This window comes from Mustela nigripes, chromosome 5 (assembly GCF_022355385.1).
Source record: "Mustela nigripes isolate SB6536 chromosome 5, MUSNIG.SB6536, whole genome shotgun sequence".
NCBI lineage: Eukaryota > Metazoa > Chordata > Mammalia > Carnivora > Mustelidae > Mustela > Mustela nigripes.
The window spans coordinates 10,716,923-10,736,302 of record NC_081561.1 but is presented as its reverse complement, the minus strand read 5'-3'; the positions used below and the strand labels follow the sequence as shown (position 1 = coordinate 10,736,302).

Sequence of the window (19,380 nt, the reverse complement as noted above, 5' to 3'; positions counted from 1 at the left end):
CTGGTATGTTTTCTTTATTCTTTTAAACTTCATACTTACACTCTGAGGGCTATTTGTCATTTTCATTATAGACTTTTGTTTTTCTAGCAGTTTTAGGTTTATGGAAAAATTCTCTGCAAAGTACAGAGCTTCCATATACCCCCCTTCAGGCCCTTCCCCAAATTATCCTTATTATTAACATCTAGCACTATTACTAACATCTAGCATCTAGTGGGACATTTGCTGGAACTGATGAGCCAGTATCAGTACAACTTTAGTCTCTACAGTTGACATTAAGGTTCATGCTTTGTGCTGTATATTCTGTGGGTTTTGCCAAAATGCATGGCATGTATCCACCGTTACAGTATCCTTAGAGATTAGTTTCATTGTCCTAAAAATCCCATGCTCCACCCATTCACCCTTCTCTCCCACCCCTCAAACCTCTAGCAACCCACCAATCTTTTCATCTCCACTGTGCTCCTGTTCCAGAATGTCACATAGCTGGAATCATACACCAGCTTCTCTCACTGAGCAAGACGCATCTAAGTTTCTTCTATGTCTTTTCTTAGCTCGATAGCTCATATCTGTTTATTTCTAACTAATATTTCAAGGTATATATGCACCACAGTTTGTTTATCCATTCACCTACTGAAGAACATCTTGTTTTCAAGTCTGGGCAATTATGAATAAAGCTGCTCACCCCAGTAGCAATCTAGCATCCAGATCTCGAATCCTAACACCACTGTCCAGTAAAAGGAACCAGGGCTTTCTGGAGAGATGGCCGATTCTAGTACTGAGCATGAAATACCCAAGCTGATACTGGAGATCTTATAGTGCTAGAAAGTACCAGTTACAAAAAACAAAAATAAAAAATAAAAACAAAAAGCCAACAAGCAGAAGTCACCCACATTGATGGGCTAGGTGAAAGAGCTCCTAAAGAGCGAGCTCCTAATGGCCCAAACTGCAACAATTTGAGAAAGAAAATGAAGAAGTAATTGTATTATAACCCAAAGTGGGAAATACATATCCTGGAGTGCATACTGATATAAGTAAGTAAATAACTGAGTAGGGAAAAGAGACAAATCTCCTATGCAGAATCCCAAATAATTTATGTAGACACTCTGCCCTCAAGGAGGAAGAGTACAACTCCCCAGTCCTTAAGTACAGAATGTGCACAGTGACTTCCTTTCAAAGAGTGCAGTATGGGAAGGGGGGAAGAGGAACAACTTCACAGTGGGGAAGCCTGACTGAATACTACCTGAAGCCAGATGATCAAGGTCAACATCAACAATAATACCACGTTCATATATGTTAACCTTAATATTATGTGATGAAAACAGCATTTTACCTCTGTAGTCTTCTAAAATTTCCTAACTCCAGACTAACCATAAGGGAAACACTAAACAAATTCTAACAGAAAAGCATTCTACAAAAGACTTGGTCTGTACTCCTCAAAACTATCAGAGTCATCAAAAAAAAGGCAAATCTGAGAAACAGTTATAGCCAAGAGAGCTTAAGGAGACATGACATCTAATTGTAACATGGGATCCTACGTGAGATCCCATAAAAGAAAAACAGTATCAGTTTTTAAGAACTTAGAAAATCTGAATAAAATATGGACTTCAATTAATTTACCAATATTGGTTCGTAAGTTCAAACAATTATTTCATGCTAACCTAAGATATTAATGATAGGGAAAACTAGGTGTGGGATATGTGGGAACTCTGTACTGTCTTCTCAAAATGATCCTAAAAAGTGTATTTTTAAAAAGAAGATTTGATCAATTTATAAATTCAGCAATATTTACTAAATGCCTACTAAGTACTAAGTATAGTATATATAGTAGTGACAAAATGGTCATTTTCTCTCACCTCATAGAAATATATTCTGGAGGTAGACATTAAATGAACACATATGAAATTGTATACGGGCAAACCATGATGGGGTTAAGAAAAAAAAAGACAGGACATTAGGGAGACTAAAGAAGAAATCTAAATGTTGAGAGACAACTGAATGGTTTTAAGTGTAGGAGTCAAAATATACTTGAAATATGCCTCACCTGCTGGGTAGAGAAAGAACTGTTGAGCGAAACCATGAAAACAAGGAGTCCCACTAGAAAATTAAAAAATGGTGAGGCTTAGACTTAGGTATTGGCAACAATATGGAGCAGAGTTAATTATGACTGTTAATAGAAAGCTACTGGGTTTTAGTATTACTCTTTCTTGCTGCTTTATAGAAGTTCATTAGTTCAGTATGCTTTTAACTGCTTGTCTTGGGTTTTCGAGATAGATAAATATATTAACTGTTTAAAATGTTTAATTTCTTGATTTTTCCAGCATTTATACTTATTTATTTCTCATGTTTTGTCTGGTGTCTCTAGAACAATGTTGATCTTGTCAGTAGCAGCAAATATATGATTATTTTTAACTTTAACATAAAGCCACAAGACTAAATAAATGGTAGCTAATAAGAACCTAAGGCACATAATATGCTCGAGTGAGTCAAAAAGTACTTACATTACTGTCAAATTAATTTTGCTCAGACCTGTTACCTAATTTAAAAATACATATGAAAAAGGTTCCATTCATCATAGTCACAAAAGCTAAAATATCCTACAATCTTAACAGAAATACAAAAAAACTAAATGAATGTAACTCTAAAATATGAAGACATTAGAAACAAAACTAACAACCAGAAAACAATATATAAAATGGTAACAAGTATGTATCAATAATTACTTTAAGTTACTTTAATTGACCTTAATGCTCCAATCAAAACACACAAGGTGAAAAGATTAAATGAACAACAACAACAACAAACCACACAGGGTGGCTGAATGGATTAAAAAAAAAAAAAAAAAAGACCCACCATACTGTCTACAAGAGACTCACTTCAGATCTAAAGACACATGCAGACTTAAAGTGGAGATGGAAAAGAAATTCCATGCAAATGGAAAGAAAAAGCTAGAGGAGCAATACCTACCAGACAAAACTTTTAAAGCAAAGACTGCAACAAGTGTTATTACATAATGATAAAAGGGTCAATCCAAGAAGAGGATAGAACATTTGCAAATATTTACATACCTAACACAGAAGTACCTAAATATGTAAAGCAAATATTTTAACAGACATAAAGAGGGTAACTAACAATAATACAGTAATAATGGAAGACTTTAATAGCCCACTTACATTAATAGATTATCAAGACAAAAAAGTCAAAAGTAAATAAGGAAAAACTGTCCTCAAGTGACAGATCAAACCAAAGAGACTTATTAGATATACACAGAACATTTAATCTTCAAGCTGCAGAATACACATTCTTTTCAAGTGCACATTAAACATTCTCCAGGATCACAGTATGATCTCATGAGACCACAAAACAAGTCTCAATAAATTTAAGACTTAAATCATTGCAAACATCTTTTCTAAGCACAATAAAGCTAGAAATCAATTATAAAAATAAAATAATAAAATAAATAATAATAAAATAATAAAATAAAATTATAAAAATAAAATCATAGTTTGCCAGTATACAATTTCATATGTGTTCATATGTGTTCACCCAGGAGTGCCTGGGTGGCTCACTGGGTTAAGCCTCTGCCTTCAGCTTAGGTCATGATCTCAAGGTCCTGGAATCAAGCCCCTCATCGGGCTCTCTGCTCAGCAGGGAGCCTGCTTCTCCCCCCCTCCTCTCTGCCTGCCTCTCTGCCTACTTGTGATCTGTCTGTCAAATAAATAAAGTCTTTTAAAAAAATAAATAAAAAATAAAATTGAAAACAAAAAACCCACAAGACATGGAGACTAAACAGTATGCTACTAACCAACCAAGGGGTCAACAGAAAAAGAGAAAATCAAAAAATACCTTAAGACAAATGAAAATGGAAACTAGACTTTCCAAAATCTACGGGACACAGAAAAAGCAACTTTAAGGGAAAAGTTTATAAAAATAAGCAAGAAATAAAAATCTCAAATAAATAATCTAACTTTACACCTAAAAGAACTAGAAAAAGAACAACAACAAAAAAGCCCAAAGTTAGCAGAAGGAGGGAAATAATCCTCAACAGCAGTAATCATCAGGGCCGTGCAAATCGAAATCACAATGAAATATGATACCAGTCAGGAGGGCTCATGTTAAAAAGAAAAAAATAAGTGTTGGTGAGGAGGTCAAAATGTAAACTAGTACAGCCACTGTGAGAAACAGTATGGAGGTTCCTCAAAAAATTAAAAATAGAACTACCTTGGGGCGCCTGGGTGGCTCAGTGGGTTAAGCCACTGCCTTCGGCTCAGTTAATGATCCCAGAGTCCTGGGATCGAGCCCTGCATCAGGCTCTCTGCTCAGCAGGGAGCCTGCTTCCCTTCCTCTCCCTCTGCCTGCCTCTCTGCCTACTTCTAATCTCTGTCAAATAAATAAATAAAATCTTAAAAAAAAAAAATAGAACTACCATGCAACCCTGCAATTCCACTTCTGGGTACTTACACAAAAACCCCAATCTAAAGAGATTTATGTACCCCTATGTTCACTGCACCACTATTTATAATAGCTAAGATATGCAAGCAACCTAAATGTCAAGACAATCACGGAAAGGCTAGCTTAGAACCCAAAATGTATCTGATCAATTAATATATAAGTACTGCCTTTTTATTTAATTTTTTTCTGTGCCTCTGCTCTTCTAGTTCGTATGACTGAAACACCTGGGGAACAAGAAGTTCCCGCACACAGCAGGGTTTGGCGGGGGGGGGGGGTAGGAAGCATAAAGGTTAGCTCTGTGAACAAGGATAATACACAGACTGGTCATCATTGCTCAAGAGAACACCTGGGCCACCTATGGCATTCTGACCTTTGTAACACTACCTATATCCAGTTATTTTTTTCCCAAACACATGTCCATTAAGAATCAGTTTTTAAAATATCAAGAAGATCATGCAATGTTCTGCCTACTTGATTTTTTATCCATTTTCCTTTAGACTGTACAGGACTAATGTTTGAGAAGTTCACAATAATCTGATTCACCAGGGCATGAAGTCATACCACAGACCAATTAGCTATTTATAAATGGATCTGTCCTTATAATTTAAACCATGAATCTGGTATAACTACATGATAAAAAGGCGACTACTGACTACACCAGGAACCACGGAACATTTTTTATTTAATCAAGCATTCACAAGTATATGACAATAAGCGCCAACCCTTTCCTATTTAGGAGTAGTTATTATTAATAGTGTGTGCAAGAAAAAGACATGAAGTCTCAGTAGGTCATAAGTTTAATGAGTTATTGCTGTGATGAGGCTATCCAAAAATCGGATTTTGATCCCAGCTGTATTGACAGAAATGTGTAGTCTAGAATACACTACCCAGTCACAACCATCTTGTGCAGAGCTCTGGGCATTACCTGTTTAAGAATGGGCCCTAGTAGACATGTCAAAAAACCACGTCACATTAAACGAGGATGAGAAAGCCAGGACTCCTTTCAAAAAGTTTAAGAAAACATAAACTTGATTAATAAGAGCCTAAATTATACTATAGATCCAACCGATACCAGTTAGGGAGGAGGTAAGTAGCAAATATCCCTTGTCTTTTGAAAATGGAGAAAACTAAAGCAAAGAGTACCAGAATGAGTTAATGCTCAGTGCTGAAAACAAAAGAAAGTGAGGTGGATACGTGTCAGTGTCCGCTCAATGTTGTAGAGACCAAACCTGGTAATTCAAGTATCAGGTGTTTTAGTTTCATATTTTAAATAGCTAGTTAACCACATTTTCATTTTTCTTCTTCTTTTTTTTGGTTACACAGTCTTAGAAATCCTTATTAAGGGATCAGTTCTAAAACGAGCAGCAGTGCAATGTATAATCAAATTATAACTAACTTTCCTTGGTCCTTATTCAAAATAGGTAACTACTAAATAAAATATTAACAGAACACTTTCACATTGCTATAGTTTCCTGTTACCCAGATCTCATTCTACACCTAGACAGCTCTGGCAACGAAGACACCATAGGAAGTATTTCTTACAGTAAACTTTATTTTCATTGATATTTCATTTGACATAATTCCAAAGTAGGTCTGTGCTCTAGGATGAGCCAAAGAACAAAAATCCTAAAGCTCTTAAGACACTTTTTTCATACTGTTCTGAGTAGGGCATGGGGTTTCAAGGCTCCCAAAGTTGATACCTAACATTTTACCCCTTGAGGCTTTACCCACAGATACATGAAGAAGAGAGAACACCATGTTCAATAATCAAACTGTACGAGAATATATAAGAAGCTCTTGGGTTACATATCACCCACCTCTTTAGGGTTGTAATGATAATGACTGATTTCTTCTGGAAAGTTCAGTATTATTTTTATTCTGTTTCATTAAGTAAAATGTCAGAATATGTTAAAATGCTGCATTTGTTTCTCTCAATACACTAAAAATAGTGGAAGTTTTTAAATTCTTCATGAGTCCAAGCGGGACATGGCTACTACTGATGGGGTCTACTCAAAAAACTAACTCCAAGTTTGGCGACCATCAGCAAACTGTTCAAAAGAAACACATAAACAAAAAACATCAGGTAAAGGACAGAACAGGCACTTGACTATTTTTACAAGAACTAAAACTGCACATCCTTCAAAACCACATGGTGAGGAGATGCCAAGGCAGAGCAGGCACAGGTGAACCTCCAATCCTGGAAGTACCAAAGGAGTAACATGCCAAGGGGCAGTCTTGCACCCCACTTGCCTTAAAACAGTACATGTGAATTCAGGAGCTTCTCATCTAACAGCCAATAATTCAAAGAGATGAGCAAACGGAAGCCTGGGAAGACCAAGGTCTATCCAGGGTCACAGAGCTGGATCACGGTACACTTCCAGTCTCCCAGTTCACCACTCCTGACCTTGGTCTACACTGACTATAAAGCATTATGCTTGACAGCATCATAACTATGATCAAAGTGAGGTAAGAGATCTTTTTGCAGATATTTAAAAATTCTGTTCTCAGAGTATCTGTATTATACTTAAGGAATATTTTTATTTTTTAAATAATCTGGTTTGAGACAATAGGATTTAATCAAAATTCCCTTGTAGGAAAATTTTTAATAATAACGGATGCCCACACGACTCAGAAATATGGAACTCATGCTGAAAGTCCCAGAAAGAGCTGCGGTCATGGCTTTGCATGAAGCTCCTCCCACTGTAGGCAGGAGCCAGGACAGACCAAAACGCATTATGTGAGAGCCAATTCATGAACGCACTTACTTCGTTCTGGCATTAAATCAACTAATGTTTCTGCAGCCTTCCCTATTTGTGTGTAAATTACATCACTTCAATTGATATCCAGCATCAGGCACAGCAATAGTTAAGTCTTTGAATGCACAAAATCTTGGGGGGTATGAAACTAAACTCCATACTGGTGAAGAACAGCAAGAGAAAAGAAAATACCTGGCACCGGCAATTAAGCCCGCAGGCATAAATTTTCCCGAGTGGTAGAATCTCATTCCCATAATGCCAGCTAAGATTCCAGATGTAGCTGATGGGAAAGAGAAAAAGAATCAAAGATCATTACATCTTATATGCGGGAGAACGGATGTCCCACCCATCTTTCAAGGGCCAGACCCCATCTTATACTATCATCTCCTTCCCATGGCCACCCACGCTCTATGGGGCTAAGAACAAATACTGGAATGGAAGGTCCTCACAGGCTGAGCCAAACGGCCTTCTTGGCCTTACCTCCTACCACTCTTCAGCCACAGTTTTCTCCAAATTTGCCACAGATCTTTTTTTCCTATCCTGGCTGATGTATTTATACTGCATGCTCTTCTTGTCAACATCTGTTAAAACACCTATTATATGCCATGCACTGCACTAAGGGATGGAGGACAAAACTATCATCAAAAAAGATATTTTTTTAAAAAAGATTTTATTTATTTATTTGACAGACATTACAAGTAGGCAGAGAGAGAGAGAGAGGAGGAAGCAGGCTCTCTGAGAGCCCGATGCGAGGCTTAATCCCAGGACTCTGGGATCATGACCTGAGCCGAAGGCATAGGCTTTAACCCACTGAGCCACCCAGGTGCCCCATCAAAAAAGGTATTTAAACAGGGGTATCTGGGTGGCTCAGGTCATGATCCTGAAGTCCTGGGATGGAGCCCCGCATTGGGCTCCCTGCTCAGTGGGAGTCTGCTTCTCCTTCTGTCTCTCACCCTGCTCATGCTCTATCAAATAAATAAATAAAATCTTAAAAAAAAAGAAAAGGTCTCTAAACAGTGGGTCCAGCCTATATGGGAAGATCAGGAAAGGACTTGCCGAGGAAGTAAAGATCAAGCAAAGATCTAAAAAGTAGGAGTGAATGAACTAAAAGGGGAAGAAAGCACATTCCATGAGGTGGGAATAATACATCCAGGGCCTTGCGGTGAGAGGGAACTGAAGCTAAACTACAACTAGCAAGGAAGAAGGGCCAGACCACAGAACCTCGAGAGCCATACCAGGGACCATGGTCTTCATCCTCAGAGAAATGAGAAGTCATTTAAAGATATCAAGCAGAGGGATACACGAGCAGAAGAGAGCTGTAAAAACAAAATTCTAGCTGTTCCATGGAGAACTGCGGCGAAATCAGGGCATGTAGGGTTACCAATTAAGACACTTCCTCAGGAATGCAGGCAAAATACAGGGATTACTGGGATGGGGACAGTGGTCATGGGGACAAAGGAGACAATTCAGGATATGTGCTGGAGGTGGTGTCAAGAGGACTTCTTGGTGAATGAGACAGAAAGATGGAAGGCAGGAGAGCAAGACCCAAAAGGATGGAGAACACCAGAAGACCAAGGTTATGGGAGAACAAGAGGTCAGATTTGGGTAGATGCCTTGAGACAACTAACAAAATATTTTAAGCACGTAACTGTATACCTAAGAGTAAAGCTTGGAGGAGAAACCCATTTGTGAATCAATGACCTGTTTTAATAGTAATTTAAGGCCTGGGCTCCAATGAGCCAAGCAAGATGGTATAAAGAATACAAAAAGAGCCAGGTCTTGGGGCACCTGGGTGGCTCAGTCAGTTAAGCAGTCAACTCTTGATACTGACTCAGGTCATGATCTCAGGGTCCTGAGATTGAGCACCACATTAGGCTCCGTGCTCAGCAGGGAGTCAGTTTGGGATTCTTTCCCTCTCCTTCTGCCCCTCCCCCTGCTCACTTGAGCTTTCTAATATGTAAATAGGTCTTAAGAAAAAAAATTTAAAAAGAGCCAGGTCTTAAGAACTTCAACATGTAATTGCCAAAAGGAAGATGGGTTAACAAAAGAGAACAAGTAGGGACACCTGGGTGGCTCAGTTGGTTAGGCGGCTGCCTTCAGCTCAGGTCATGATCCCAGCGTCCTGGGATCGAGTCCCACATCAGGCTCCTTGCTCGGCAGGGAGCTGTCTGCCTGTGCTTGCGCTCTGTATCTCTCTCTCTCTATAACAAATAAATAAAAATCTTAAAAAAAAAAAAAAAAGAAAATGTTTAAAAAAAAAGAGAGAACAAGTAAATAAAAAGGAAAAGAGGAGAGTGGAAAATGTATTGGTCTATTATGCTAAGAAAGCTAACAGGCCACTAGAATAAGGATTAAAAAACGTATACTGCAAGGACATGTGCGTGGTTCAGTGAGTTAAGCATCCAACTTTGATTTTGACTGAGGTCCTGATCTCAGGGTCCTGGGATTGAGTCCCGTGAAGGGCTCCTCCGTGCGCAGTGGGGAGTCTGCCCAAGATTCTCTCTCCCTCTGCCCCTCCCCCATCTCATGAGTGCCACGCCCACTCTCTCTCTCAAATGAACATCTTAAAAAAAAAAACAAAACTGGATTCTGAAAAATTCAGGTCACTGGCACAATCAGGGAAAACTATTTCCATGGACAAAGGAGACAAAAGCAAAAGACTGAGTGGGTCGAGAATGTGAAAGGGTTAAAAGTAAAAACGAGCAGTTTAACACACTGTTTAAGAGAAGTTTCTAAAGGGGAAGAAGGGCATCAACTTGGAGAAGGAAGTGGGGTCACAAGAGGTCCTTTTTTCTTCATTGGGTGAGAGAGGACACACGTGAACACAGGCAGGAGGGAGCCATCGGCATGGTGGAATCAAGTAAGAGATGGCATCTGTGGCAGAATAACACTCCAGAAGGTCAGGGAGAAGAGACCCAAAGGCTGGGTGGAGAGACTGGCCTTGGAGAGAAGAGAAACAGCACAGCGGGAGGTATGGTTGCTGACGGCACGCTGGAGCCCCCATGTGATGACTGCTGCTCTTCTTTAGGTGGGCAGTGCCAAGAGTGGAGGAGTGGAATCAGAAATGGGGAAAAAGTGAGCCACATGGATGGCCCAGTTGGTTAAGCGTCTGCCTTCAGCTTAGGTCATGATCCCAGGGTCCTAGGATCGAGTCCTACATTGGGCTCCTTTATCCGCAGGGAGCCTGCTTCTCCCTCTGCCTGCTCTGCCTGCTATTCCCCCTGCTTGTGCAGTTGCTCGCTCTCTGATAGATAGATAGATAGATAGATAAATTCTTTGGGCGCCTGGGTGGCTCTATTGGTTAAGCGACTGCCTTTGACTCAGGTCACGATCCTGGAGTCCCAGGATCAAGTCCCATGTCGGGCTCCCTGCTCATCAAGGTGTCTGCTGCGCCTGCTGACCTCCCCCCTCTCATTCTCTCTCAGATAAATAAAATCTTTAAAAAAAAAAAAAAAATGGAAAGAAGTCTGAACGTCTTTCAGGAACCTGAGTGAGGGAGCTGTGAGGCAGCCCGAGAGCTGGGCACCTCCTCCTTTTGCAGCACACCCCCACATTGGCCATTGCTGATCTCTACTGCCCAGCCCATGGCAACTCGTGCAAACCACTCCGTTAACATGCTTGTTCTCCCCACTATACTTTTAAAGGCTAGAACTATAAATTTCCCATCTCTGCGGATTTGTGGAGACCGTGAGATGCCCACAGTTCTAGCGCAGAGCATGGGTGCAGCTCAATAAAATAAAAATGCCCCCAAAGGCCCCCTGGTAAGCAGTAATCTTCCCTTTCCGGCACTCCTCACTCTCTGTGCAGCTCACAGGGCACTTCGGCAGCCCCGCAGATGGTTTCATGTCAGTCAAGGTAAAGGCTCCTTGAAGGCAAGGCCTCTGCCATACATTTAGCTCAGTGCTAAAGGGCTAATATTTTCAAATGTGAAAAATATTGATGCAAACCTAAGCCTGACATGTGATCCTCTGCGAATGCTCAAGCACAGTCTTCAGTGGGCCATCATAATGATTAAGAGACCTATACTTGCCCTTGCACAGCTTTATTATTAATTTCATTGGCTAAATCTAAATTCATGAGGCATGAAAACCTTTCCATATTCTGTACTTAGAAAACAAACAGAAACCAGCACAACTCCCCCCACCCCCCCATTTTAAAACTCCCCTAGAACTTGGCAGAAGTAGTAAAACTGTCTTCATGTGAAGAACCTGCCAAATTCCACCAAACCAGAGCCTCTTGGTAGAGGACTCTGGATACATAATTGTACAACGGAGACAGTGACACTGACATACCTAGGAACACCCAAATGTTCCTCGGATCCTGAGACAGCTGATAAGCACCCAGGCCTGCTAAGCTACCAAAAAGCAGCCCAGCAGCCAGTGACGGGACACTACCTACAAGAAAGCAAACAGAGTCCTGCATTATAATGTCAGCCACTCATTTCATTAACAGAATTCACAAGATTTCCTTTACCTTTTACTGCAAAAAAAAAAATTTTTTTTTTCTCAACACAGTTCATAACCAAGGAGCTCTCAGGCAGGAAAACGTTTGGGGGAGTTTGCTATTTTACAGAAAAGGCAGGGTAATAGCACACTAATCCTCTTTTTAACTAGACAGATACTTCCATCTGGAGTGAAAAGAAGGGCTCCTAACCAGGCCTGACTAACCTGTCAAGGGCTGGAACTGTCTGTAGTTAGAACTCAGGCAAATCCCCCAAAGGAGAGGGATATAAGGGAAGGGAGTTAAAAAACAAACAAACAAACAAATAAAAAACAAAACATAACTGGAGAATAAGAATTCTGTGTGTGTGTTGGGGTGGAGACGCAGGCTAGAACTGAGGTAGAAACAGCACAGTTACTGACAGACCTATGTCTAAAGCGGAGACTTCAAAAAAATGAGCAGGGAAAGAAAAGAGGTTTCTTCCTACTTAGCACAGAGATGACACTCTGGGGGTCAAGGCTGATGTGTGGTAGTCAGTGATAATAACAACCTACTACCACCCCTGCCCAGCAGCTTTAGATAAAGAACTGAAGGACAAGTGAGTAGACAAGAAGCCTGACTTAGGTCAACCAGATAATGGAAAAGCGAGTGCAAGAGCAGCTATACAGATAATAAGCCCGCCCTCAAGCTAGAGGCCTTAAAGCAAACTTGACTCAAAGGAGATCGCACTTCAGGGACTCACTCTTTACCAGCCACAATGTGAAAATCTTAGGAGGTTTAAGCGGCTACAAATCATACCTGCTTTTGCATAGCCAATAATGCCACCAGAAGCAACCAGGGCTGCATAGCCAAAGCCAATCCAATGTAAAGGCACTCTGAAAATGAGAGCATAAGAAATCAGTGTCCAATTGTGGCTTAAAAAAATAAGAAAAAAAAATTACAGGATGGGATTAAAACATCATTCCAGAACAGTGATAGGACTGTACAAATGAACATAAATCCCAGAGATCAGATGACTTGCTGTAGCTGGTGACAGAGCTGGAACTCAAACCCAGGTCCCTGCACCTACATGTCCACCCTCTCACATACCCTGGTGCTCTCCAGCAGCCTATTCTCACGGTCCTTTCCAGATAAGGAAGCTAGCTCTGGTTTTGAGAAGTTGCTGGCTATTCCTCTCCCATTCAGTGTACTTACAGTGGGCCAGAGTCCTTCTGCATTGCTCTCTTTCACTCTCACCAGACAGAGTACACCAGGCCAGCACCTGCGGAGACGGGGACTAGGTCAGAGATGGTTAACTGCAGGGCTCTCTAGCAGTCAGAAGGAAATGGACCTAAGTTCCAGCTCCACCCCTCAGTAACTAAGAAGTAGCAGTCAAGCTACTAAACTCTCTTAGCCTCAGCTTCCCTCACTGTACAGAAGGGTAAGAATGGTAGAAATTTCCCAGGGCTCCTGTGAGCATTAAACAGGGTAATAGGAAAAGTGCTTAGCACGTAGTAAAATGCTGAGCAGATACCAACCGTTTTGGTAATAACCTCCACTCTAATAACACACGCCTACAGGAAATGGAACGCAATTCACTGACCAGCTCTGTACAGATGAGTTTACCTTCTCCTCAGCTAACCAGTTTATTACTCAATCAGAAACTAAGTATCCCCTGTGTCCTTAATCGAGCTACTTTAATTGCCCCTTTCTGCCCTTGCCCCAAGGATTCAATTATTGCAACACTCAACATCTGCAAAACTTTTGGACGGTTATTTACTCTTGCATCCAAATCACAGCTCGTTAGACTGAGCTCGGCGAGGGGGTAAAATACTGGAAAGCCCAAGTCCTAGTTAACGTGGGACACTTCGCAGGGTGTAACTCCTACCTTCTTAAAGAAATGCGTTTGGCATCCAATGAGTTTTAAAGCCTGGAAGCAATTCATACCTGTTTTGTTTTAAACTTTTAATTGTGGGGCAGGGGAATGCCAGGGATTAATTCCAAGTAGCGCCGAGTTACTGAGACTCTCAAGGAGCTGGAGCAATAAAATCCACAGGGAACGAGTCACCACCGCGCTACATCGGTAAGCATTTGTCTCAAGAGCACAGGGATTCTGCAAGGTTCACACAGTTTTTCAGGGAAGCACAAAATGCGCGACCAGAAAGGCAACTATGACGCAGCCTAACGCTCCTGCCTGGGTCTGAGGGACGAAGAGTGGGCGGGAGCAAAGCCTCTCCTGCAATCCCCCCAAAGTCACAAAGGTATAGAATAATAACAATTCCCAAGTACCGAACCGCTTTGCCGTAGGTCCACACCGGCCTTCCCAGGCGCACAAGCCGAGGGGCGGACTGCACTGGTCCCGCCGGAAGCGACGCCGCGCGCTCTGCGCCCCGGCGGTAAGGCGGAGCGTGGGGCGGGGCAAAGCCTAGAGCGGGGCTTGGGGAGGGGTGGAGTCGCGCCGCGCGCAGGCGTCTCGGGAACAGGAGACGCATCGGGCGGGGCTCGAGGGGAGGAGTCACAGAGCGCGCAGGAGTCCCAGGAAAGAGAGACGTATGGGGCGGGGCTTGAGGGGAGGCGTGGAGGCGCGAGCACTGCATCCCGGAGGCGGGGCGGGACCTGAGGCGGGGAGTTGTGCTACGCCCCCTGGGTCCCAGTGCCGCAGACCCCGCGGGGCGGACGACCTTTGAAGCTCCGCTCTCCAAAAGCCTCCTGAAACCCAGAATTTGAGTCGGCTCTTGCAAGAGGCATCGCGAGTTGGGCGCTGCCTGAGGTGCGGGGCCACGGATACGAGAGAAGGGCACCTGAGGATGGACTCTGAAAGGCCCTTTTAGTGGAGGGACTTGTGGTTTACCTGATGTATACCGGTGGCGTGCTCTAGCCAGATCGCGTTTTTTGCCTACAGTGGTAAGTATTTTCTTCCTGCAGAGATGGTGACCGCAAACCTGGGTGTTTACTTGAGCAGCATCTTAGAGGAGGAGAGAGGATGAGTTAAATATAATTTCCCACTACCTCTGTACGCCCTAGTGTCCACAAAACGTAATCTCCATTCCGCTACAGATCGGCTTCTCTTCCTCGCGTTTCCTGCAGGACCACTAACTCGATTGCTGTACAGAAAAATTGGGGTGTTTATCCTTGATAAGTCTCTCTTTCTCCTTAATCTCCTACAAGAATCAATGTAGATAAATCTTATAAATACAATCTTGAGTGAAAGAAGGAAACTGCAGCTCATGCATACACCCAAACAAAAACTTTTACAATTACAGCAGTTCCTGCCTTTGAGATACCAAAACTGAAGCCTGTGTTTACCGTACCTAATTCTAACCAGGGAAATCAGAAAAGGACTAAGAAGAACTTGAGTCATTCCAGTATGCCAGACCCTCACTGAGTTACTGAAGATGCTGAACAACCAACAATGGGACTTAAAACTAGCTCAGAACGGATTTGGGGATGCCTTCCTCCCTATTCAGGTGTAAACTTAAACCTTAGTTTTAACCACTGTGATCTTACTCCTGTCCTTTAGACTTAAAGAAATTGAACCACAGAGAATTAGGTAAGTTACCTACAAACCTCATCCTGGCTGGAACTGTTATTTTGAAGTAAGGTATTTCAAAATCTACACCCTTGACCTCACTTGTGTTGTCTCTATGTCATTCCTCAACCAAAACCCAGTGGCCCCCTTTCTCATGCAATGGCCTGTGAAATCCTATACATCTACCTCCCTGCCCTCAGCTCACTTTCATCCCGACTTTGCTCATGCTTCAGCCTCCCTGTCCCTGCCTCTGAGCATTTGCACCTGTTTCTTCATCTGCTCAGCACTTCCCAGATAATCTCCCAGGTCACCACCTGGTCTCCTTTATGCCTTTATTCAGCTGTCACTTCCTCAGTGAGGCGTTCCTGGATCATCTGGTTTAAAACAGGTGGCTCATTTGGTGAAGTGGTGAAGTGTCTCCTTTGGCTCAGGTTGTGATCTCAGGGTGCTGGGATCAAGACCTGCATCCAGCTCCCTGCTCAGTGGGGAGCCTCCTTGTCCCTCTTCCTCTGCCTCCTGCTTGTGCTCTCTTGCAAATAAATAAATCTTCAAAAATTAACTAAAATGAAATTGCAATGCATATGCAATTCTCAGCGTATTTTCCTCCATGGCACTTACCTCCATATTTAGTGCTGTATAACTTACTAATTATAAAATCATCTCCCCACCCTAGTATGTAAGTTCCTAGAGAATGAGGGTGTTTATGCAGCACTTAGAATAGTGCTTGGCACACACAGTGGATGCTCAGTAAGCATGTGTTGAATGAATGAGCAGATGTGGAATAAAAGGAGAGGCCGGTCTGCAGAAAGCAGAATGAAGACAATATGCAGAGAGAGAAGAAGACAAGAGGGAGAGATTGCCCTGATCACACCCTGTCCCTTTCTGAGCTCTGGTTCTCTTTCTACCCTAGCTTCTGTCAGACGCACCTGTGTCTGTTATAAATCCATCCCCATGCCCTCTGTTGAAGTTTGGAATAAACAGAGTTGCTCTTCGTTTCTTGCAGTTAAATGTCTCTTTTAGCTGAGATAGCACCCCATTTCTTTTGCCAGAAATACATTTTTATCCTTGTCTAAAAATTCAATCTCATTTTTAAAAATTTATTTATTTGACAGACAAAGATCGCAGGTAGGCAGAGAGGCAGGCAGAGAGGAGGAAGTAGGCTCCCCGCTGAGCAGAGACTGATGCAGGGCTCAATCCCAGGACCCTGAGACCATGACCTGAGCTGAAGGCAGAGGCTTTAACCCACTGAGCCACCCAGGCGCCCCCTCAATCTCATTTTTTATTAAAAAGTCATCAGTCAAGCTGCCCCTGACTATCCCAGGCCATTATATGTGTTCTGTGAAAGGAGGTGTATGCAAAAGGACCACCAAAGGTCAAAGAAGTCATTAGACCCGAGAGGGTTAAGGCTAACAAGTCTAGCTTGGCAAGTAATGACTTATTAGGGGGACAGAGTGTTTCTTTGGCTGCCACAGTACAGGTAGACTTGCACGTGTCTCCTGTCTCCAGGGCAGATCAAGGATGCTATGCCCTGAGGGTATACTTAAGGGTGTGGTTAAATAAAAGGAAAGAATGGGGGGACCTGTACTCAGGAAGGTTTCAGGTCACAAAACAGTCATCATGGCGGATTTGTCCAAGATAGAATTAGTTTGGTTCATAAAAGATGAAACATTTACCAAAACGTTTGTCCTTTGGGCGGGGATCACACTTTGCCTTCCTAAGGTAGTGCCTGGCACATGATGAACACATACACGGCTACGGAATAAACAAAGGAGGGCGGAGGTCTAGGTCACATGACACAGTCTAAATTGGGAAGGAGTGAATTTGTGATGAGAATCTGCTCACACACAAGTACCAAAGTAGACAATTCAACATTTAGATGGTGAAGACTATATGCAGACTATACATTTCTACTTGGAAAAAAGAAACAGAATGAACATGAATTCCCCCAAATATATTACACAGTTTTATAGGACCTGTTGTCAATATAAAGGCTTCCAAGGATACTACCAGGGAAGTTCTGCCAGAGGCCACTGAGCAGCAAGGCTCATAGACTAACCTAAAATGCTTGAATCACATGGTTTATTCAATCAATTTACAACATGAGGAGGAGAGAGGTGGCTCAAGATGGCGCCATAGGAAGACCCTGCATTCACTTTACCCCATGGACACGCTGAATCTACACCTACATGCACAGAATTAGTTCTGAAGATCTAATGTGATTGAATAGCTTCTGCATGATGAATAGAAGGACCACATAGAGAAGGGCAGAAGAGACAGAAACATGGTAACAATGAGACCACACCACCAAAGCAACAACCTGCAGCAGGGAGTAATATCACTGAGGAACTCACATGTGGGTTTCGTCATCCCTAGAGCATTGCAAAAACCCAGTAATTCGGGCGCCTGGGAGGCTCAGTTGGTTAAGCATCTGCCTTCAGCTCAGGTCATGATCCCAAGGTCCCAGGATTGAGCCCCACATCAGACTCCCCACTGTGTGGGAAGCCTGCTTCTCCCACTCCCTCTGCCCTTCCTCCAAACATTTATATTCGCACTCTCTTCCCCATACTTTATCAAATAAAATCTTTTTTTTTTTTTTTAAAGATTTTATTTATTTGACAGACAGAGATCTCAAGTAGGCAGAGAGGCAGGCAGAGAGAGGGGGAAGCAGGCTCCCTGCTGAGCAGAGAGCCCGATGTGGGGCTTGATCCCAGGACCCTGAGGTCATGACTTGAGCCGGAGGCAGAGGCTTTAAGCCACTGAGCCACCCAGGCACCCCATATCAAATAAAATCTTAAACAAACAAACAAAAAGCCCCAACAGTTTAAAGGCAACTAAACTATTAAGTAAAGGAAATATATTAACCCTAGAATGTCTACCAAATGGTGGGAGAACTACTGGAATTCTCTGGGGTAGGAGATGCCAGTGAGAGCCTTGGTTTACATTCCCCCTCCACCTGGATAGCATGGCAGGGAGCAGGGTCCGGGCGCTCTAGCTCACCTGCTTGGGTTGCTCCAGTGAGCCCTGGACTCCTAACACCCCAACTCCAACGGTCCACCAAGGTGGTCCTAGCACAGGGGGTTCTGGGACCCAACAGGCCTGCACCTGACTTTAGCATTTCACCAGGAATGCCCCAATACCTCATGCACTGGGACACTCCCAACCAGCACCCATTCCATCCCAGCCATGCCACAGCTGATAAAGGATTGCTATCGAAAATACAAAGAACTCTTAAAACTCAATTAGTAAGAAAACAGTTTTATTTAAAAAAAAAGCCAGATATTTTGACACCTTACCAAAGACATACAGATGGCACATAAGCATATGGAAAGATGTTCCACATATGTCCTCAGGGAAATGCAAATGAAAATGAGGTACCGCTACACACAAACTGGCCAAAATCCAGAACGCTGACAACACCTGATGCTGGGTGAGGATGTGGAGCAACAGGTACCCTCAGACATTGGTGGCAGGAATGAAACACGGCACAGCCATTTGGGAAGACAGTGTGGTAGCTTCTTAGCAAAGTACACATGCTCTTACCATACAGCCCATCAATCACACTACTTAGTATTTACCCAAAGGAGTTGAAAACCTGTCCATCCAAAAACTTAGGCATGGATGTTTACCACAACTGCCAAAACATGGAGGCCACCAAGATGTCCCCCAGTAGGTGAAGGGTAAACTGTGGTACACACAGACCATGGAATACTATTGAGCATTAAGAAGAAATGACTCATCAAGCCGGAAGAAAATGCAGGTTACCAAGTGAAAGAAGCCAATCTGAAAAGGCTACAATACTCTGATTAACCACATGACATTCTGGAAAAGGCAAAACTATGGAGGCAAGGAAAAGATCAGTGATTATGAGAAGTCGGTGGGGGAGAAATGAACAGGCAGAACACAAGAGGTGTTTCAGGGCAGAGGAAATAGTCTGGATCATATTAGTATGTCATTATACATTTGTCCCTACAGTGTACACACCAAGAGTGATCCCTAAGGTCAATTACGAACTTTGGGTGGTTAGGATACACCGATGTACATTCATCCTTGGTAAAAAGTGTACCATTCTTAGGAATGATGTTGATCATGGGGGCGGCTGGGCGTGTGTAGAGGCAGGGAGCATACAGGACATCTCTGTGCATTCCTCTCAATTTTGTTAGAAACCTCAAGGTGTTCTAAAAAATTATTAAAGGAAAACATAACAAATACCCCAAAACCTTATTCATCTTT

General features: G+C 42.5%; 1 protein-coding gene across 2 annotated transcripts; it reads right to left on the bottom strand.

Annotated features, from left to right (window-relative positions):
• Positions 1-5,978: 5,978 nt before the first annotated feature.
• LOC132017599 (transmembrane protein 14C) lies at positions 5,979-14,019 on the bottom strand. 2 transcript variants are annotated; one of them, XM_059399431.1, is made up of 6 exons: positions 13,911-14,019; positions 12,837-12,903; positions 12,441-12,517; positions 11,495-11,596; positions 7,395-7,482; positions 5,979-6,494 (listed from the first exon to the last, which is right to left on the bottom strand). In XM_059399431.1, the coding sequence occupies exons 2-6, from the start codon at positions 12,857-12,859 to the stop codon at positions 6,440-6,442; spliced, it is 345 nt and encodes a 114-aa protein (XP_059255414.1). In that variant the 5' UTR covers positions 12,860-12,903; positions 13,911-14,019; the 3' UTR covers positions 5,979-6,439. The 2 variants fall into 2 exon arrangements, with proteins under 2 accessions (XP_059255414.1, XP_059255415.1); XM_059399432.1 differs by having other exon boundaries at positions 13,916-14,017.
• Positions 14,020-19,380: the final 5,361 nt, after the last annotated feature.

Coding starts and splice junctions, on each gene's coding strand:
- LOC132017599 (XM_059399431.1), bottom strand. CDS start 12,859: ATGCAGAAGGACTCTGGCCCACT. Junction 11,597..12,440: donor TATTGGCTATGCAAAAGCAG/GTATGATTTGTA, acceptor GCTTTCTTGTAG/GTAGTGTCCCGTCACTGGCT. Junction 7,483..11,494: donor GAACATTTGGGTGTTCCTAG/GTATGTCAGTGT, acceptor CTTTCCCATCAG/CTACATCTGGAATCTTAGCT.